The sequence below is a fragment of the Leptosomus discolor genome, chromosome 11 (genome assembly GCF_034619465.1).
Source record: "Leptosomus discolor isolate bLepDis1 chromosome 11, bLepDis1.hap2, whole genome shotgun sequence".
Classification (NCBI taxonomy): Eukaryota; Metazoa; Chordata; class Aves; order Leptosomiformes; family Leptosomidae; genus Leptosomus; species Leptosomus discolor.
In genome coordinates this window covers 2,885,070-2,908,559 of record NC_141401.1, presented here as the reverse complement: position 1 = coordinate 2,908,559, position 23,490 = coordinate 2,885,070, and the positions used below count along the sequence as shown (strand labels likewise).

General features: G+C 40.7%; 1 protein-coding gene across 3 annotated transcripts in view; it reads right to left on the bottom strand.

The window, feature by feature from the left end:
• MEGF11 (multiple EGF like domains 11) overlaps window positions 1-23,490 on the bottom strand; it is a 207,708-nt gene that overhangs the window by 160,949 nt on the left and 23,269 nt on the right. For all 3 annotated transcript variants that reach the window (XM_086471922.1, XM_086471923.1, XM_086471924.1), the window contains one exon: window positions 21,936-22,028. In XM_086471922.1, coding sequence (XP_086328048.1) covers window positions 21,936-22,028 — 93 coding nt within the window. The remainder of the gene's footprint in view (window positions 1-21,935; window positions 22,029-23,490) is intronic.

The window sequence follows — 23,490 nt, the reverse complement described above, 5'->3', positions numbered from 1 at the left end:
GTGAATGCACTTAGAGAGACCAGTAATGAAATCCACGTTTGTGTTGTGCTTCAGCTGTAAACTGCTGTTGCCACACTCTGCTAAGCGTCATTTGTACTTGTACTGTAATTTAAGCGCGTTGCTGTATCCCTCTGCTAAATCAAACTGCCACGTCACTTCAAACAACTAAACTTCATGTAAGGCATTAACACACCCACCCCCCGCCCCACGTGCAGTATCTGCAAGAACTTGCTCAGCATATACCGGACTCGGACAAGCACCTCTTTCACCTTGGCACGATTTAGTAACGAACCCTTCGCTATCAGGTCAGATTTCACATGCCATTGTTTCAGATCTGGCTGGCAGATGCCTGGCTTCTCTTACATGAGCATCCTAAGGTCTTCCAATTTTGCTCCTACCTCAGTTGTATTTATTTCTTTCCCCGCTACTCAACTTCTTTTGACCCTATATTCATCATTCTTGCAGAACACTGGAGAAACGATCTGTCTAGTTTTGGTGACACCAGCGTCCTACTCAATTTCGGCTAAAGCAGGACTCTCCCACCCTTTTCTTTTCTCTTTTTACCTACACAGCCACTATTTTTTTTTAATAGCCCGTGCTAGGCATAACTCAGCTTGTCTTCTGGCAAATCTCACTTTATCCTTAACATATTTTGAGTTCAACACACAGTTTTGTCAGCTGTTCAGTTCCTTTTCCTACTCCTTACAGATCTCTACTTATTTCAACCATCTCTTCCTTTGATAACTAATATGAAATTGGCTTTAGGGTCTCCAGCTACAAGTTTCTGCCTCTTCAGTTGCTGATTCCTGACAGTTTTCTTAGAACTTGGACTTCAGGGCATCTAGCAATATGAAATTTCCTGAGCATTACAGGCCAAAAGACATTTCAAATGAATTTCCTTAGTTTTGAATGTTTGTTTTATAGATATGTGATTTTTTTTTTCTTTTTACTTCCCTTGGATTTAAATGAACCAAACAGTCATTATTCGGCCTGATGTTATTTTCTATGACTGGGTCATTTATTCTATCTTCATTATCTACCAATACTACATCTGAAATAGTATTTTCCTGGTTCAGTAATCTGTTGGCAGGAATACGTACTATTTCAGTAACACTTGTTCTCCAAAATATATCAGAGAAATTAAGGCTTGGAAATATTACAAGTCCTAGACGTATTTCTCTCTGTAGTAACATTTGACACGCCTCTACATACAGCCAAGTCAAGTGCTAAACCTGCAAAACAGATTTCTAGCACTGCACTGCTCCAAACTTTCAGCAACCTTTCCTGTGGTGATTTTGACCTAAACAGATGCTGATGTATCTTTACTGTCTTTTATTTGTCTTAAGCTGATCATAACCCTACAGCACAATGCTACCCTGTCAGCTTAAATGTCTTTTATATAAAAGCTATAATAAAGTGGCTCTGTGCATTTTATAATCGTGTAATTACAGAATTTTATACAAGAGTCTATGCTTGCACAGATAATGTCTCTTTGCACGTGATGAAACCTTTAAAACTACAAACTGGCAGAGTCTTGCCTTCCTAAGCATTTGGGACTCCAAACGCAGCTCTGTGCAGAGCGAGTTTCTCATAAACAGGAGGAACTGAGCGATCCGCGTGTGCGGCTAAATCACACCAGGTCTTCCAGGCTGGGAAATTCAACTCTAAATTCCTTAATACAGAAAAAGTTATTTACTCATTGAGACCTTCCAGCTCTGCTTTTCCTCTCCAAACGCCTGTCAGGTGAGGAGAGGGGGCTGGCTCTACCTAACTGGTTGTTGACAGTTTTCCTAACGACCCCGTGCTTGTCTCCGGAATTCCATGACCAGACTCAAGTCGGTCACACCACCGGTGTGAAGGCAGCCCCACCACGCCTGGGGAGGGAGGCATCACTTCATTCACCTGACAGGCGTACGGCCACACACTGTGCAGCACACACCTGGTTGAAGGTCTTACCTGGCACTGACTTAGCATGATCAAACCGAAAGGAGCTTTTTAACTTTTTGGTTTTTTTGCCTCAACAGAGGACAGCATCCACAAGAATGTTTTGATCAAATGATATCGAATTTATACGATTGCATAGTGCAACAGTTTATAAACATAGCAGGAAAGAATATTCTCTTTTTGTGAATGTAAGTAAAACATTTCCATTAAGCCTACAGGAGATTTGCATGCACATGAAATACAAGATCGATCTACTACAGAGTTTGACATACAAGGACTTTATGTTTACGCTTTGGCTGATGTTTAGCATGCTGCAGTGCAGCAAACAGAAAAGTGTAGTTGAGCTGTCATGTAAGATAATTGATTTTGACAAGACTACAAGTTAATTCGTCACTATTTTGCAACTTACTTGGAAATTCTTTGCAGCAATGTCCCAGAGGACAGCATGTAATCGCTTGTAAACTGAAATTAGGTCCAGAGTTAAATATCATTAAATCTCAGGTACAGCCAGAGCTCAGCATGTGACTACTAATGCGTTACCTTCCCTATTACATCAAGGACACAACTCTAGCAAAGGTTATGAAGATTATTTCTCAAGTTGCAAATTGCTTATAACTAAAGAATTCAGTTAGGATAAATTTCCAGGCAGCCTACAAAAGGGTGTAAGAGAAAAGCCGCTGAATGGTCACCTGAAAATCATTAATGTCCCCATGCACTCACATTTTCTTGCATTTCTCTTGCATGCACACACACAAAAAAACCCTAAGTGAAATCAAATAAAGAGAATTATTAAGGCTCATCTATGTACTAAATTAACCAAATTAAATCACCTCTCACATCAGCCATTCCAGTATTTTATTATAATAGAGTATGAAGGATTGGTAGATATTTTAAAACTGTATTGCAAAAACCATATTGTTTGACAGTTTTATTTGAAACTGTTAAATATTAATTGCTGAACAAAAGAGTGCATTAAAAAATTATGTTGGATACAAATAATTCAACTCCCTGCAACCAGAAAGAGTATTTGCGTATTCACCTTGTCTCAAGCCACAGCTAAGGATCTCGCCTTGGCTAGGTTTTGGGGGTCTTGCTAGTAATTTCTACCAGAGTAAACACACAACTTCACTTACCTATCGGAGTGAAGGTAGTGGGCACAGTCAGAACACCGCAGACAATTCAAGTAGTGTCCCTCGACAGTTCTAGATGCTTCACCCTGAGACCACTGCCTGTTCAGAATCTTTTGGGCTGGTAGGAAAGGTGTTATATCAACAGGTGCTGCTGCTATTACACAGGCTGCTTCCTGCAGCTCCCCGCCTACACAAAGGACGTGCTGGTTGCTCTCTCTTTTGGGGCGATGCAGGCTCTCACTCAGCTGAAGAAACAGCCACAGCTGCTTGATATTGGTTGTGATTTAGGAAGTATTTGTGTCCTGAAAGGGCAGCGTGGAGCAGACCCTCCACACCCTTCAGTGCTCTACAAAGTAGGTCGTAGAAGCAACATGCTCCTCTTCCCTGAGGCATAAACTTACTTTACGTGTGGCAAAGAGACCTGTCCGTGTGTTTTGATCTCTGACATGCAATGTAAGCTCCTTCACCAGGAACTAACTGAGACTCTTCACCAAAATCCATCTTGTTTTCCGATAGACAGTACATTGCAGTCAGAAGAACTCCTTAATTTCACTAATTACTTTTTAATGATCATATGCAAACAAAAGACAGTAGGTAGGTGCCATGTGCCAGGAGACTCAGTGCAGTGTATGGTCAGAGTCAGAAAGCTAATCGTCCCCACCTGTTCTCAAAACCTGCCAGCACCTGAGATGGGTTTGGGTTCAGTTTCTAAAGGAATGGAGACTCTGTTCATTCTAATTAGGCTTTTGGAGCAGGGACACCTGTACTGAAAAACTACCTGAAAGTAGGCTCAGATGGTGACTACGGTGCTTTACAGCAACAATCACTGATTTTGCAGAAACAGTCGTTAGCCCATTACTAGAACTAAAGTGCATACAAACCCTCTTGTGTTTTATAGATTCTTGTTTCCTAAATTTTAGAAAATGTCTCCTAAACTTTTATATATGTCTCTTTTCCCCACCCTCTTATTCTCCCTCCACTTAAAGTTCAAATACAGAAATACATTACTCAGGGCCCCTGAGGTATCAGCCTGGCATCCTTTGCAAACATTGAATTCACGTAACACAGGTTACACTAAATAAGTGCCTCTGATTGCCCCTCTCTGTTTTCCGCCGTTACGTGAAAGGGAGAGCACAACGTGACGCCAGCGGCGCGCTCGGCAGTTTCCACTTACATAGTGATACTCAGCCAAGAATGCAACCACACTGAATGGTTGTTACTTGGATGCCTAACCTGAAAAGGCAGACTGTCGTTCTGAAATACATTAAAGGAAGCTTTCTGTGATATAACATGGTGTTGTAGACTCAGCCAGGCTACCTAAGCAGCACCAGAGCAATCTAGGGAAGACAGGGAAAACCAGAGAACTCGAGGTACTAAAATCCTGCCACTTCTCTGCTTGACAGCCATTTCGTTGCTCTGTTGCAACACCTTACTGTGGGTAAAACAGTCGGCAGCTCCTTCAAACCCACTCTACTCCCTGCCTGGTGGATAACGTAATCAGGAAGGCAGCTCCCCATGCGGAGCTGCGTGCTCAGGAGGCCTCTAGACAAACAGGTCTGTGCCCTCTGACTGCCTGGAAGGCAGACTGGTGGTGAGAGCAAGGGTATCTGACTCTCTTCCCACCCAGGAGTTAGGTGGTATTATGGGCATTAAGGGAGGGAAGTAAAGAAAAAGAATGGATAAAAGCAGAAAGCAAGAGAAAAATGAGATGGAAGGGAGACAATAAGAGACAGAAAGAAAGACCCATGGGGACAAAAGACAGTCAGAGCCTGGCTCCAGCACAAAGGGTCATCTCTTAACTTCAGCCTGTGGGGTAGTAGCATCTCATGGCCAGGGTATTTTAGGAACTGGCAATGCCAGCCATGCCTTAATGTAAATCCCAGTTCCCTGCCCAATAAGGAAAAAACTTAGCCTGCTTTCTGGACTGTACTTATTTGAGAGACAAAAAAGTTTTAGTAATGTGACATTGTTCACTGTGAGTTAGGGTTTTTTTTAATGAGATACAGGACTGCAGTCAACTACTAAAACAAAGGAACTGATTCATGTTTAATGTGTCCAGAGAATCACTGTGTTGAAAGGCTGACATAAAAGGGTGGATGAGACAGGAGAAGCCAGAAAGCCTCATTTAACATGCCATTCTATATTTACCATTAACTGTCAGATGTCCCTTTGCTAACAACAGGGGGCTGCATGCTAAGTATTCTGGTAAGGGAGACTTTGGACCTTGAAAAGTCTGGCAGCACCCTCATCCAGGTACTACACAAGTTGTCCCTTGCTCCTGCAGAACATGAAACAATCCCAACTACATGGAAGATCAATTTCTGGGATCATATGGGTGATGTCAGTGGGAATACTGCAAGCAGACAAAGGACAGGGAAGAAGCACTTTGCTTGATGGTTTTGAAATGCAGTTTCATTAGCTATAGGTTAGGCCAAGGCTAGTTATGCTTTGATGTTTATGTATTTAGATGAATGTGGAATAACTAACTCAAACCAAACTGTTTCTTTCTCTCAGAGGAAAAAATAATCCAAGGGCAACTTTCTCTGTATTATACATTTTCTGGACCTTAAAAACTTTTACACCTTTACAGAGTTGTAATAGTCTTGTAACGTTGACCTGCTGTGGAGGTTTTTGTTCTTTAAATCTTACAAAAATAGTGAATATCTGCAATTCATTTCAGAACTGTGCTCCGCATTAGGAAGTTAATGTACTGATTAATTTACCTAATTACAGTAAAACAAACAATCCTGCAACTGAGGCCGGTCTGTTCACTTAAAATTCAATGACACACAGCCACCGCACAGACAAGATCAGCTGCTAGATATCCAAGGACTGGGCCACGATAAAATTTTAAACATTTCTTCTGGCCATGTTTCTGGTTTTCAAGTCTGTCTCTTCTGAGATATCAGAGACTAATTTGACATTTAATTTCCATTTCTGTATTGAAACCAGGAAAATACATGGCTTTACAGGAAGACACTGAGAGAGAAGTAAATAGAAACTAATCAGTCGTCAAGTTGCTGGATGGTATGAACACGTATCCTATGCACTGTGCACAGGGAAAGATCAGTTGCTGTGCAGAGAGCTCACACCAGATCAGTTCACTACTGAAATCTCATTCAGGATGGATAGGAGCTGGATCTGAGCCCCATTTTGAGATCTTCAAAGAAATTCTAGTGGTAGAGGAACCTCGTAATTCTCCTCACAGATGACTGAGCATCACTGTAAGTGTTTAGTGTACAAACTTCCATTGACCACATAGTTTTTTCACAAAGATGCTGTATCCCAAATAGAAAACTTAAAACCGTGTCCCTCCTGAATCCCATGTAATGGAAATATAGGAAGAAATTCTCAGTGATGAAGAAAAATGGGATTTTTAACCTGATTTACTATAATTTTAACTTGCCTTTCTTGCATGTTATGAAACTCTCAATTTCATATATAAGACGCATGACTCGTACCTGTGCTGATCATTGCTTATTTTATTTAAGAATGTATTCGATTTCAGTAAAGAAATGTGGAAATTCTGTGTTGTGCAACAACCACAAGAAGCATCAAGGAAAATGGCACTGACAGAGTCAGAACATCTCTTGGTCAAGACTGGTACCCCGCTCTGACACAGAGCTTTATAATTTCTACTTTACTTTCTCATATACTGCTAGTCCTATTTTTTAACGTGTGAAAGACGTACAGAAAAGGTAGAATTTGGACATTTAACTGCAGCAGAGCACCGCCTGGCAGCCTCTAATTGCGAATCAGGAGTGAAGCCATCCTGTATCTTAACTTGAGGAACCGTCTGGTTAAAAGACAACTGGAAGGAGTGTCTTCTCAAAAGGCAGTCTTGTTATTGCATTAGAAACAATTCATTTTTATCACTTTTATAAGAAAAAGTAATTAACATTAAAAATCAGTAATTTTTCTCTTCTACTCTTCAAATTGAGAAAAACATTTTAAGTTGAGAAACAGTTCGATTACTTCAAAATTCCTTTTTCCACTGGGAGCCCTGTTTGCTCCTGATTAAGTTCGATAAAAATATCAGCATCCAGTGTGACAAATTTCTGATAGTACTACCTGAATACTAGCCCGGTTTATGTACCAAGAGACAATCAATGACCTTGGTATCACTGGCAAATAGTGTTGCAAAACAATTACGGAATTTTCTCCCAAAAAATTTAAAAGGAAGGAACGACTGTTCCATAAGCTGATAGCAAGAGAAGACAATATTTTCCGTACTGGCCATTATTTTTAAGTCTCCCTGCTCTATCCAGACAATACTTTTCACAAAGCTTGCGGGGAGTTGATAACTTTGAACTCTGTACCACCTGGCCAGATTTGGGTGAATCGGTCAGTGCAGGAAGCATGACGGGCACACCTGAAGATTACCTAAGTCATCTTCTGTAATCAGACTAGAAGAAATTTCTGATGAGAGTAGTTGTACCTGCTATAAAGAAACAACTCAGGAATTATAAATATTGAGTTTAAACATCTGACAATGGCTGAGTTTCTGTTGTGATTTATATGAATCCAGAATAATTCCACTTGTGTAGCTCTGTATTAATAAAACTGCGATCAAAATGAGATCCAATGCTCTCCCAAGACACAACATGTCCTTTACAACAACAAAGTAAATGAAGCAAAGGAGAATGAAAAATGAATTAAAAACCCATTGATCTTGCAGATACAAAACAAAGTTGGGATAAATATCAGCGCTAATGATTTCCTTTCCATTATCCACAATGTGTTTTTCTTCACAAAGAAGAAGTGGTTTAATACCATCTATCACTCATATAATGGATGAAGCGTGAAAGATGCCTTCAAGCAAGTTAGCAGCTTGGCTGTGCCTCAATTTGTCATAGTCATACACAAAGAAAAAACGCACCTCCTAATACATTCAAACGTGTGGCATCCTGGAAGAACAACCCAACATCTGGACACCGATAATACAGACTGCAACATCACGACTGCATGTCAAAGTAATTAATTAACATCATTTCATTCTGCCAGATAGAACACATACAATTCACTACAGAACACACAACATTTGATCTTACTAACTTAATGAGAATACCTTTTTCTTCTGTAGCAGTCTTCATCTAGAAACTGCAGTATCCCACACAAGGGAGGTTAGGCTCATCATTTTATAAAACAGTAAATGAAATACAAAAAGGGGAGAGAATACGTCCAAAATAACACAGCAATGCAGAAACAGAGTTGGGACCAGAGCCTAAATTCTTGAATATGAGTAAGGAATCCCAGTACCGTTGAATTTACTGGTACCCAAAATCCTGCCTGTCAAGAGAATTTCCATGGCATTTCAGGATTTCAGAATGAGAATAACCACATAATTCTCTGGATATGCTCACCATAATGAAGTTCTACTCTCATATGCAGAAGATTCCCATGGACTTTCAGAATACTCTGACCTGTTGCTTATATATTCTATGTTTTCTATCACATCTAGCACCTCAGTAAGCCGCTTGCTCTGATTCAGAGATCACTAAAATTACAGGAATAAAATAATTCAGAGAATTGTAAAGTTACAGAATTGTAGAATAGTTGAGGTGGAAAGGGCCCCTGGAGATCACCTAGTCCAAAGCCCCTGCTGAAAGCAGGGTAAGCTAGAACAGGTTGCCAAGGCTGTGTCCACTTGACACCACAGTCTCTCTGAGACACCTATTCCGGTATTTAATCGCCCCTACAGTAAAAGAGAGATTTTTCATGACAAAATGGAACTCCCTGTATGATCTCAGCAAGCTGTGAATCTAGGGACTCTGAAGGGGTCTGGAACCCAGCTGCTGAGGGTGAAAGATGATGAGACTGTCTTACTGATCTCACAGAGTGGTGGGCCCTAAGAAACCCAGAAGTGGGCTGCTGCCGTTAGATTCTATGAACAGGCTAAATAACGAGACCCTCTTCCCAATACACTTCCTAATAAGCTTTGACAAAAGTAGTTCTTCACCTGATGTTGAAAACAAATCCATTGGGCTCTGTCCTGAAACTTGTATTCCAAGATGTATCATAACCTCACCAAATCTGGGAGGAAGAGTGACCACCCTCTGCCAGTATCCCCCAGCTGGAACCTGGGGAATTCCAGTGGCTGGAATTTATGCAAGAAGATGGAAATAATATTTGCAGAAATGCATGTATTTTCTTACTGCTCTCCCAATTGAACTAGATACTACGTAGTTGGGAAGCGCTAATGGACAGGCTGAAGTAGGTGATGAAGCAAAGGTTATTCTGGGTTCCCAAGAATTCAGCAAGCTTGCAGTCATGTCTCGGTACTTCCCACCCCTGCAGCAAACCTGGCAATCTCTGTGGAAAAATGGACCTTCCATGCAAATCCTCATGTACTTCTGCAAACCTGTGTCTTTCTGCAGTTTGTTTCTAGGCTTTGATATGTATTTAGGAAACTATCACTGCAATCTAAGCGAGTGAGAGAGGGTATCAGACTTTGGTCCTTGGCTAAAAACTCTCCTGCAATCAATTTTCATGATTTACCAATACTGCTACACAATCAGAACACTGCAACTCTGTACAAAGGGTTCATAAAGGTGAGATTTAAGCAGGCAGTAGGAAGGGAAAGAAATCCTTACCTCTATTACTACCACAAATGTCTGTTATTTCATGTTTTAGCTGTTTCTGTTAAAATTTGAATTTTGCAGGCTAATTTCACCCAATCTACCCTGCATTTGATGCACATATTTTTAAGCATTCCGGACAAGGCTTATATAGCCCAGCAGTCCCTGGCCTTTAGATGAATAGGCACTGTATGATAGGCAGAAAAGCTATTGAAAATGATGAACTGCAGAGACTTTTTTGTTGAATGACCACCCTCCAAGATCAAAGAATGAGTGTTTTATCTCTCTTCTTTCTGGTTGATGCCCACAAAGATCTTCCTGATATAAAATACTCTCATAGCAACACACATATCATTTCTATCTGGCATTTACTGTTGTTCTTAATGGGGACTAAAATCCTTCTTGCAAAATGCAGATCAAAGCTATGAAAGTGGTTAAAACTTACTATAACAAAGTAGCTTTCTCACACACTTTCCCTTTCTCACCTTTCTCCGTTGAAGTCCCTGTAGTTCTTTAAGCATAAGTTTATGTAGCAGTAGGTCCTTTTTATTTCACTCCACAACCCAGACACTCAATGTGCATTGTTACTACCTGATTCTACTCATCTTTTAGGTCACTGATCGTATTTCACGAGCTCTTGTCATTACAAAGAGAGTGACACCCATATCTGTGACACCTGGGTCTCTTCCCAGTTTCCCTGACAAATGGCCTTCACTATGCTTTCTTGGTGAAAAGATTCAGGTCTTTTGAACTCTCATTTTCACTCCCAAACTTTCAGATATTCTGCTGGGTTAACACAGGCATGTTTAATAAATAAAATCCTGCCGTTTCTCTGCACTGAATCAAGTCTTTCTGAGCTGTAAAGAAATGACTGGGGGATGTGCTTTTTATAGACCACACATTCAAGACAAAGGTGAAAAGTATTTCCATGAGTACAGCAATACAAGTGAACTTTTGACTGTAGAAATTTTCCTTAATGTGCAAAATTTCTGGTATTTCACCTAAGAATTTTGTCAGTAACAAAATAAAAACTGACTATTAAAAATTGCACTTTCCTTGCTTGCAGTACCCTTCCAGGCCAAGAAAAGGCAGTTTTGGCAGTTGAATGCCCTATAACTTCCAGCATCCCACTTCAGTACATCGTGTTTAAACATTAAACAGTGTTTATTGAAGATATAGTGCTGATGACTCCTATAGAATAGATGTTTACATCCTTTCATAAACACTTGAATGGGTTTCTTTGCCAGCACCAAAAAAAGACAAACGCCACTTTAACCAGAGCACTTCATCTCTAAATCCTCCTTCTGTCAGGTTATCACCGCTGGTTTGCAAGTGTTAGATTCTCACTTTACTAAATTGTTTGTGTGATAAAAAGATATTCTTTCAACATCTCGGCTTTTCCCATCTGAGGCAATTCCTGGCATGTGGAAGTTTGCTTTCCCTTTACCATTGCCGTTCTTTTGTTCTCTGAAATTCACTGTAATCTTCGCTCTCATTGCCCTGGCTGTGGCATCTCCCACCACCATTCTACCCCCTTTCCTTCCTCTTTACTTTCTTCTGTAATTTCTTCTTGATAGAATCAGCCAGTAACTGCTCACAAGTCTGAAATTCGTGTTGCCTCACATGCAGCATAGTGTTCATTTTGCAAAACATCTGAATTCAGCTATTTGTTGTTTCAAGTCCAGTTATCTGCCCATTGAGCTTCTTTCCTATCCCCAGGTGCTTCTGGCTGTCATCTCCTCTTGTTTATTTTTCCATTTTTCCCCCCAAATTACTTCTCTGTCATGCCTCAATCTCTGTTTTGCGCTGCTTTTGATTCCATGCTTTTGTGCATATCACCTTCCCCCTGCTCTTCTTGGATTTGGCCTCTGTTCATAACTATATGTTTGTAATCGGTGGTTATCCTACAACAACCTCCTCTGGAGTGTCAGGTATGATGCTAGCACACCATCTGCTCATTTATTTCCTTTGGTCACAACACCTTTCCTCGTTTTGTACGCTTTTCCTTACAGACAACTATGGGCCCTCTATATTCCCTGCCAAAGGCAGATTAGCAGTGAGAGCAAAATGCTCACCTGCGAGCAGTGGTGTGAAGACTGTTCTGCCAAACCCTGGATTTACAGTCAGATATGCACTTGTTAAGTCCTCTGCTATTTCACAACACTGAGGCAGACAAGCTGTCAGCAAACATTCATTGCACTGGGGACACAAGATCTCTCCTCCTGTGGCAAACCCTATTTCAGTGTTTTATAAGGACTACAAATAAGTATCAAGGCACCATTTGAGGGGTCTAGGAGGGATTTTCATGAGCGTAATTTAGGAGAACAGGTTTTCTCAGAGAAACTTCTGAAAATATTTCACTTCAAAAGTATGCTATCATACAATAGCACAAATACAGCGTAAAACAAAGAAGAAAACTCCCTGAAACTTTCCCATTGTACACACAGAGATTTAAGGTCATCACGGCTACTCTTGGCACTGAGAAGCTACTAGAAATGCAAGTGATTGGAAGGCTATGGTAAAAAGAAACTCTGAAGAAAATTTTTACCTTAGTTTTACCTATACGATGGCACATTTCTATCTAGCTTTCACCCTAAAGGAGGTCTCTTATTCATACACAAATATTTTATTGACAAGGAAATAACTTTTAAAACAATAAATAATGGAAAGATTCAATATACTGCCATATATCCATTGAGCAAAGGAGTAAATCAGCATTATCTTTCTCTCATTTTAAACTGTCATGTTTCATCACTTCTGCATACTCTTCTGCAGATCTGATCATCACATCTCTAAAGTTAGTAAAGCTGCCTCCAGGCTATATGTTAGATGCAACCCACCCAAGGCACCAAGGCCAGCTGCACATTCTAGGCTCACTCATCTTTAGCAAAGATATTAATTGATGGCTGAGCTCTTACCAACACCACTGCAGTCTGCCGCCCTTTCTCAGTGCTGACACGGGCTCAGTTAATCCACAGGATGAATATACTCAGCTCCCACAGAAATCAGAAAGAAACAAAGACTCCCCACCTTGTGGAGGCTTATCTAAGATCACACAAAAACGGGGTGAAGTCTGAGGAAAAATTTTGGCATGTAACATTTCCTTTTAGTAGAAACACTGCCTACACTAAGCACAGGGTCAGTGAGTAGGAAAGGAGGGGACGAGAATGACATGGACTTCATTTTCGGAAAGCTGCTCAGTGCAGCCGCCACAGTATAGTTAAAATACACCCAGCTGCTATTTTTGGAAAGAAAATATTTCAGTATCTTTGTATGTAGATGCTGGCATTTACAACTAAACAAAGAAACTAGCAGGGAAAGCTGCGTATCTACGTGCTTTCTCCCTGCAACCTCTCCTCCCATGCTTGAGCATCCTGGTGCTGTTTGAATAAACGCACTGCCTCTGCCCCAGCTCCCCGGCATCAGCACACCAGAAGGCCTGTATCTAACGCTAGGTGATGACTGGCTGCTATTTTCTAGCAAATCTTCCCTGCTGAGGGCCCGAGGTAAATTTCAAGTCTTATTTCTGAATGAAACCTTTTGTTTCCCTTTTTGACTTCAACCTTTAATCACTGCCCATAAAACAGCATTGTACCTAGGAAGAACAGCATCTTTTGAAAAATCCTAACAGCACTGAACGGGGCAGCGGGGCCTTTCCCAGTGGCAGCACACGTCTTTGGAGACAGTTATTCATAAGTCAGAGCAGGCCTGAGGCTTCTCCAGGTTCAGGTGCCTGAAACCGCTCCCAGGGGATTTTCTGATACCTTGGGGTTGGACAGTGAGCTGAGCTCTGCCCTCTCCAAGCATTCCTTGAAACACCCCACCACGCCTAACACAGAGACAAGCTTTCCCAAGGACCACTACTGCTTTTTTTTCTGTTTGTTAGGAAGTAAAAAACCCAGGAATAATTTTGAGTGGGTGTCCACATCTGAGACTTTGCCTACACTTTGGGAGAGGGAATTCTGCTCTTTTCTCCAAGTGACAGCACTTTAGTGACCAGGCCATAAAATTATACCAATGGTACTTTTAAATTGATCTAAAGTCTGTCCATTTGTGTAGCGCACATTTAAAGCACATTATTGTAAGATGCTCCAGCAATGAAATTTAGCGTTAGCAACTCAGTTCATTAAAAAGGATGTTTTAGTAGGTTCTTTCTTTTATAGCTATTACCCTATCTAAAGTGAGAAAAACCTTGGTCAAATTAATAAACCTAACAACTCCTCACACATACGCTGCTGCCTTCCTATGAAGTCTCCTCTGCTCTCACCAGTTCGGCAGCCAAGGAAAGACGTATGTGAGCCAAATTCCCCCTTGCATAACCACACAAAACCTCCACGGGAATGCATTGAGCCCATTCAGTACTAGTAACCATGGTTTCATTTACTGAAAATTATCCTCAAAGTGTTAAGTTTTAGTCAACCATCAAGCCATTCCCCAGACGAGAGAATAGCTACGTTATAAAGTTCACTTCAGATGCAGCAGGGTGCTCACAGTTCAGTGGGGCTCTGCTTTGGAGGGCAGCTACTCTGTACACTCAGTGACAAACACCTCATCGACATGATTGTCTTGTTTTGGTACAGACCTTCCGTGTATAAACCTGCTTGACCCCAAAGGTTCACACCCATGTCTCTTCTCTGAAATCTAAATGTCTTTTCACACTCCCTTTTGTAGCATCAGTCCCTGACATACTGCCCTAATGACAGGCAATAAGTAAGGTTTGCCACAAGGTTTGCCCACAGCTTCCCTTACTGGTTTTCAGCATGAACCCAGGGTTGAATTTCCAGAGATACTCTGCAATTGCCTAACAATTTGCTTACATGGAACACAGATTTCCATACTGCTCATATACAGGTTGCCAGGGGCTGGAGAGTGGGTAAATGCAAGGTGACATGTCCAGATAGCCATCAGGTCTTACACCCGTCCTCTCACCTCCCGTTTGTCAGCTATGTGCCTTAAAGCAATGTACATGTATAAATATATCATGATGATGCAATTGATGATTATTAATTATATAACATACTGAACTTTCAATGTATCATTTATCTAGGTTAGGACAGACACCCTGCTGTATGTCTTTTATTCCCAGACAAGCACTCAAGGACCAGGTCAATACAGGCACGTCTGGTGACCACTGCAGCTGACCACGCAAATCCCAGCAGCCTCGGTCTGGATCCACACAGTCACTTTCTTTACAGTAATACAGAGAGAAAGTCTGTGTCACAGAAAGGCTACATCAAGAGAAGGTGAAAGACTCCAATATGATGTTGCTACCTCAGGCCAATTTACAAGCCAAACTCTTAGGATGCAGCACCCTCATCAGCTACCCCTCTAGGTACAAACGGGAAGCACGGTTTTAACAGACAACCTGACTTTTACATGAATATTCACTGCAGTATGTAACTCGTTATGGCTTGCCTCTTAAACAAAACCAGCCAAACATATTGGCAATATTATAATAACTACATAAAATTGTGCAGACTCATTCTGATCACATTCTACATTTTTAAAAAATCTTTATTAGATAACTGGACGCCTGTTACACTACAGACCCAAATTATTTTTTTATCACATCTCTATCCCCTGGTTCTCACCTGTGTGGTAGGTCAAGACATCACCTCTGTCTAGAACTACGGCGTATGTTCAGATCAGATCAGACCTGTGCATTGTGCTCTGCTCTGCAGGAGACCTGCCATGAGGCTCGAGCCTCTCTTGATACTGGTGAGGCTGACAGTGGTTTTAATTCATTGAAAGAAGTACCTGCCATTGCTCAGCCTGGATGATACTCAATAATTCTTGGTCCCTAAATGAGATCCTCATCAACCTGATTTTCCCCCTCGTCTCTTAAGTTCCCATTCAGATAATGTTTCAAGCATTTATCTAACTTCAATAACACAGGTTGTTCATTATTGACTCTAAAAGGACTGTTCATATGCATGAAGTACGTTGCTAGATCAAGGCTTAAGAGCGACGGCACCCACTGCAAGGCAGAATTCCAGGGACTGGAGCACACAGAGTCGGGTCAGCTCAATTGACTTCAAAATCACTCAAAAAAGGCAGTCTCAGAGGAGGGCTGGGACTGCTGGGGGGAAAAGATCTGTCACTACCTTGGCTTTGGACACAGCCGGCTGATTTAAGGAAGAAAGTCCTTTCCCACACTCTGACAGGGAAGATGAAGATGAAGGTGAAAAGTAAAAGGATGCAGGGTACTGAATTTCTATTTCTCACTCACTTTAGTACAAGACTTGGGACAACTGGCAACTAAACTATTCCTTATCAATGAATCACATAGAAGAAGTATAGAAAGCAATTTCTTCCCAAAGTAAATCTTGGATCTGCTTTTCCTTTTCCAAAATCAACTGTTGCCCTTTGCTCAGCCCTGGTCACTGCAGGAAAAGCCAAGGCTAATACGACTTTCATACCTTTCCATAAGCTTGCAGCACCTCCAAAGCAGTTATCTCACGGAAACTTAGAGGATACTATCATACCTCTAACAGAGCGAGGAGAAACCACCACAAACAACTGAGTAGATACTGACAGCTTCAGCAAGAGACAAAATATTCCCACCGAATGAAAAATAATGGATTAGCCCAGTTTAATGCAGCCAAATTATCTGTGTAAAAATATATACAGGACATGCTGCTGTGCTACCAACTGCACTGAACAGCAGCTTGTGTTTACATTTTTATTCCCTGGTTACAGGCTGTCCTGCGTAGGCTGGGCCCATGAAGATGTGCTGCGACAGAGACTGCTTAACACATGCAACCTGGGCCCAACATCCAGCGGAGGAAAAAATTAAACACAAGCTGTTTACCTGATGACACCAGTCCAGCAGTGGTTGAAGGGAGCTGGTATTTTTTAAGTTTAAGGAAGAGCGAATTGTTAGAACTGAGAGATAGCAATCAATTCCACTCTGCAATTGCTACGGCAAGATCCTTGTATAAGCTCCCCGTTGGAGCTTGCTTTTATATATTTGCATCTCTTTGCATGACGTTGTCATCACTGAGTCTGCAAATCACATCAAAATTAAGCTTGGCTTAAATGAAAACGTATTAGAACTTTAAAGTCCACATGCTTTGGATATGAAATTGTGTTTCAGCTAAAGCAATAATGAAGCGTGGATCCCCGCTGAAGTTTCCTAACTTTAAACAGATCTTTAGAAACTGCATCTAAACTCAGCAGCTGGAGTGACAAATGAAATACGCGGGCTTAGGTGGAAACAGAAACATCGTACCCAGGTCCATCACCTCATTTGGCGCTGAGGTGAAACAGTCACTGTGACATAAAGCCATGGCACGGACAAATTTCCATACAAGAAACACAGACAGAAATCCTTCAGGGACAGGCCCTGAATCTAAGTAGTGGCCCGCTAACAGTTCAGAACAGCTGAGGTCTTGCACCTTTGCTTCTCTTCGGTGGACCTTGGTGGTTTCCCAGTAAATGGCATCCTTTTTAGGACAAAAAATTATCTAATGATGCCGGCAGATCAGTCCCTGACATTAGGCTGCATTTGTTTAAGCCTGCACTCACAAACTAGGAATCTTTCTCTTGGACTTTATTTCTTCTTTGGACATAGTTCAAAGCATTTTGAGAACACGGAAGCCACAATCAAGCCTGAAACACACCACGGACTCGTTTTAAAACACTCCATTTTTCTCCTACAATTTCTATTGTTGCTTTCTATTGTAGCTTGTCAAGCAAAGTATCTGCAGTTCTCATTCATCACGAGTCTCAGAACTGAAGCACTCCAGCTGCTCTAGGGCTATACCCTTAACTGTGACCTTGCTGTGATGTTATACTTGTCTGTTGTTATGACCTGGGCTATTTTTGACAGAGAGATAAAGATGAAACAGGTTCTTGCTCTTAATGACAGTTTGTACAAACCATTCTTTCCAAAGCAAACTATGTTATCCATATGTGTACATTATTGATCAGCCTATGCCAGCCAGCAATACTACAATCTCTCTCCTCCAAGTGACATAGCCTGAAGAAAGATGGGTTGGCATTATTCTGCCCACATCTCTAATTACACTTTGGGCAAGCACTATATTTCCTCCTGAAACTAACAGCAAAGCAGGCATTTTGAAAACCACTTTACTTTTTCATTACAACTTCCATCTTTGTTTACTTTGAAGTTTCTCAAACTGGTACACAAAATTTTGGAAGGTTCTTGCTTTTAATTCAGGGCTCTTGCTCTGAACTTTCTTCTTCCTACTGTTTGTCCCCTGTTTTGTGAATCCCCTACTAATCAGAAAGATTTCGGTGATCTTCCCTACATTGAAACATACTCATGAGAGTCAAAATGGTCTTCAATAATATTTTAGCATTTTGAAACATAGACCATCTTATTCCTTACAGGCCTGATGAATTCAGTGAGAGGCTTGTTTGGATTTCATTGAGGGCTTTTTAGCTGTTTCTTCAAAACTGACTCAGCAACATCCTTAAACACCTGCTTAATTTAGAGCAGATGAAAAGTCCTACTCATGTGTCAAGTTAAGGATACGCTTAAGTGCTTTGCTGGATTGGGGCCTAACGGCTTGCAAATACAGATGGCTATTATCAAGACCCAGAAGAGGCCAGGTAACCACCAACAGTCAATTATACTCCCACCAGAACTTCAAGCCAGTATATCATACTGTTTGAAGTTAATTGCTTTGAAATAATTGGACAGGTGAGCAGGTAAGTTCACACAGAGCATTTGCAATTTTCCTTTGTATTTAAAAAAACAACAGTGCAGATTGCATGGACAAAATGGGCATGATGTTAATAAAACAAGTTAAAAGAGAAGGGAAAAGGTATGGGTTTTTTTAAAAGACTTTTCCATTTAATTTTTAGCATCATTAAAACCCTGAAAATATTTTATTCAAGAGCTTTTTTAGTTAATACCTCATTACTTCTCTTTTTATTGTTATGGTAATCAAGCCCTAATATATTGCAGCATTATAGCACGAAATCAAGGCTAGGCCTATGGGCATCGACAGATGTACAACAGCATGCAGTAAAACACAGGTATAGAGGCATGCAGAGCCGAATATGGCACAGGGTTCTTTTATAATTGTTTAGCAATTCATCTGAAGTTATTTTAACCTTGACAACAGATGAACTCTAACATGTACCATGATCAGTCACTGGAAAGCTGCACCGACTAGCAAGTTTTGTAACCGTTGTCTTGCAGGCTGCATTTTAGGAAAGCACGGAACAAAGTCTGAGAAAGAAGATTAAATTGTTGGGATGACTACAGGCTGTAGCTGTTAACTACTCAAAACATTTACCTGAGTATATTCTAGTCAAGGGAGAATTGCAACACTGGGAAACTGCATTCAACACCAGATCCTCGCCTCCCCATAGGGATCTGGGCTCAGTGTCGGAATTCGTACCCTCTCCTGGCATAGGCAGTCTTTGCGGCGCACCAGAAAAGAAAAACTTTTGGATCTGACTTCTGCTTTGAAGTGACACCTGGACCTTGTGCTGGAGCTCTGCTTATGGTTGAATTTGCATTCTCATTAAACCAAATGAAAGTTATATATAACTTTTAGAAAGCTATAATGGTCATGTCTGCAGGGTGTTGAAACACTGTCTCAAAAAGAGTGTGTCCCTAGATACCAAGCATATGACAACAGACAACCCCCAGTGTCAGGTAGGCTCCACTTCTCAGCATTGTTTTCAAGTGAGATCATTCAGGAAATAATTACAGCTCCTGGGAGATTTTCTAAATTTAAAGCGAGTGTTTCGGCTAGCCATCCCCTTCCCAGTAAAATAGTTTCAAACAGCCAACATTAAAAGCAATATGCCTGTGACTTAATAAAATCACTGATACCGAGGACCATACAGGAAAGTCCTGTGGCCCCACAGGGAGCAGGGTGGCACATACAGCCACCAGCTTCAGAGCCTCCAGAGCACAGCCTTACAGGACCCTTCAGAAACATCCAACAAATGATATTTGTCATTGCAAACACATCACCTTCATAGTAGCTTCCCAATATTAATGAGGTGATAGGAAGAAAGTAGGCACAGGTAATACATTATTGCAGCAGAAGTGAAAAATGTTTTCCACATTATTACTGGATAACAGTAAGACATGACTCAATACGTGGGTCGTGAATGTATCTCAGTTAGGCAAAGGCTCCCAGCTTCTCTCTTCTCTCTTGGAAATACTCAGAGTAACAATGTGCTGTATTCAGCTGATATCTGTTCTACACCTTCTAATTTAAACAAAGTCTCCTAACAATAAAGACGCCAGTCAAACAAATTTCTGGTGTCTAGCATAGAGGTGAGCAGCGCTCTCAGCCATGGTAAAAGGTAACTAATTTCTACGAGGCCGTTCACACTTACAAGCGTTACATCGGCCAGTGCTTGTCAGATCAGACCTTAGGACAAGAATGCATGTTGCCCAGCATGTAACAAATGGAATGAAAGACAACGGGCACTATAGTCCAGCGAACACACTAATTATATTAATAAAATGAAAGCTTAAATTTTGAAGCTAATCCTGGGCTATCATTTATAAAAGTTAACAGGGCATATTTAATTTAGGAATTGGCTAACACTTCTCTTTCCACTGCTGAAACCTCATAAATGAAATATACTGGATTGCTGCCCAGTGCGGAAATAAAAGTTATGAATAATGTTTCTATCTCAATCATTGTCAGTGCTTTAATATTCCTAATTACTTTAAAAAGCTAAATATTCAATATAGGAAAAACCTCCTTTTTCTTTTTATCTTCACTTGCAAGATTACTGCAATTTAATAAGAGTCACTGGGTAGTCTGAGGCCACGAGACCGTTCTGTACTTTGACATCTTAACCTTTCCTCTTCATTTTTACAAAGAATGGAGTGCTTGTTACTCTCTGCATGCATGTGTGTATACATGTACACATCTATATGTGTGGGTCCATGTTGTCACAGTATTCTTTAATTAATATTATTTTTAACTTCTCTAAGTGCACACGCACTGTATAAATACTTACTGGCTGTTAGATTAAACATATCTATTACTAAAAATAACCAAAGGATAAAATGAGCTCCTGAGATTCTATACACTATTTTACAATTGAACGTACTTATTTTTCTTTTTTTTTTAAATATTGTTATAGATAGATATTCAGTATGTCATGCTGCTCAGTTTTTCCTTGTCTACATGTCAGGTAGTCCCAAAAGGTTGCTTGAAACCCCAAAGCACAGCCTTTCCTTCTGTCCTTCCTCCCTGCTCCCTCCCTGTTGCCTTTTCTGCTGTAACTGAGGAGACATCAGCAAAGCCGCAGACAAAGCACCCGTAACTCGACCAGAGCAGACTCTGCTCCATTGACTTCAGCCTCTGGAGGTGTTCGTCCCCAGTCACGTTTAACTCCTATACTCTCCTAATGCCTCCCTTTACAGCTCCCTTTCTGTTATCTTTTTGCCTGGCAATGGTGCCTCTTTTTTAAGATCCCAGTCAATTTGAGAGAAAGGAAGGAAGTAAAAGCAAACTGAAACATCCATTCAGTAAATGACTCGCAGCATCTTTCTCGATGCAGCTTTATTTACTTGCCTGACGCACAAATAGACTTCCTTTAACAAGCTTGTTTCTGTTATGTCAATAAGGGGTTGGGGCTGTGTTACACAACCACGCTGCTGTTTGCACTGGAAGAACGCTAGCTGCTTCGTTCCAGCATGAACTAATCACATAGACTGAAACTTGTCATTACCAATTAGGAGAGTTCGACACACCCAGCTTCCCCGGCTGAAAGAACTGAAAGCCCCAAGTGTGAATTAATTTCCTAGCAAAAGGTGCAGAGCTCCCGCCTCCACCATTTCCCTCTCTTCTGCCGTGGGGATAATTTAGGGTGTGGATTTCAAGGCAGAAGGTAGAATCGGGGCTGCGTGAAAGGTCAATGATGAAACAGCCATTGGCTTCAATGGGGCAAGGATCCTGTCTAAAGAGAGTGCTTTCCAAACAACTCCATGTACTCCACAAAGTATTTAATGAAGAATGTGTTGTATTAAAGAATTAAGAGAGAAAAATTTCATAATAGAGCTATATTTTCTATATTGGTATCCTAATAACAGGACCGAAAGCTTTAAGAGCATCCTTTGCTGCATTTAACATTTCTTTGTAAAAACAAGCAAAAAAGGCGAATGTCATTATCATCAGAAAGGGTATTATCACATATTAATTGTTGAAAAATAACTAACGGACAACCTTCATTTTTCCACTTGAAGCATCCATGTTCTAAGGCCACTGTTTTACTTAAGGCCTTTTTTAACAGCAGCATAGATCTTTATCACATTTTTGTAATCTTTACTCACCACTGGAGCAATCAGTACCTCCCCATCCTGGTTCACAGTGACAAGTGTCAGGAGAAACACATCTTCCATGCACACACTCCTCTGTGCAGAGTGCTGTTAAGAAGGAACAACACACAGCATTGTAAACACAGTAAGTGGTTGGTAAACATACCGTAACGACGCCTTAGAGAGCAATATGTTCCTTAAAAATATTAAACAAAACAAACACACACAAAAAGAATTACTTGCAAGATTTAATTAATACTAAGTGACCAAAATAAAATATAGGTCTCTTGACAGCGATGAACTCATTTGTCACTTCGGCTCTTTGTAACGAAAAACCCTAACACCAGAAATTACTTTGGTTAGCAGTTTTGCTTCATAATAAAATTTTTAGCAAACAGACACTTGTTATTATTATATTACAGAATATCAACTTCTTCTATTGCACTCAAGCTGCTACTGTTCGTGATAAAATGGAGCTCGGTTTTGTAAGTATATTAAGAACCAAAATAGATTTGTAAAAAATAGCTCAAGGAGTAGAAATAATTTTACTACATGATGCAGTAGCTGTAAGTGCAGCCTCTTCTTTTCAAGGTCATCAAGTTTTCTATAACTGCAGTGTTCTATATCTTATTTGTCCACTGTTGGATTATTGAAAGTTCAATATACTCAAGGTTCAAACTATGAAAAACTGATTGGTTTTACTCTCTCATCTGCCAGTTGACTGGAAATACTCATGGGAGAATTTTCTTTTCCTCTCCCTGAGTAGGAACAGCTCATGGTTTTAAGACTTCTCTTCTGCTGTGCTGCTTTGGTGTCTGACTTACTTCGCAGTGTATGCCAGTAAGCCCATCCCATACAAAAAACCTTAGACAATACCAAATAACTACTTTAAAGGCTGAACTTTACTACTTTTACCTTATTTCCATTTTAACACTTATGATATTGCCAAAACCTCAGGTTGTCAGTGATTCAAATTGGATGGTTAAGTTGGAACATATAATTTCCATGTAGATTATCATGCGTGAGTTATTAACAAACATGATGTAGTGGCAATGAGATTGCTATATTAAATATATATGTGCATGTATATTATATATATCATGGATAACCTATGTTTGTATATCCTGTGTTTTTATGTCAGAAGAGAAATGTTGAGTATTGTGCTTACTTAACCAAGCACTGGCTGAAACTGGACTCCAAAAGATGTATTCCAAGACAAACTTCAATCCATTCCTGTCTAAAGCAAGGCCAGCAGAGCTGATTTGGGAGGTAGCTTTGTGTGGCTGCACTGAAAACCCAGCTGAACTACCCAATTCATTTTAAATCAGGCAGTTGCACTGGGCCTGCGTGTGAAACATCCTTCCAGTTCGCAGGTGCCTCATGGGCCAAACAGTTTCCACCGACCACTTGTACATTTGCACGACTCCTGCTGTATTTGACATTGTGTGCAGTACCAGGTTGGATCACACCTTGAATCTCCATTCAGGCTGGCATCAAAGTTGGTGGAAACATTTTGGCTGTCTGTTCTGTGCTCGGGTCATTGCAGATCAAACCCACTAAGCTATTCACA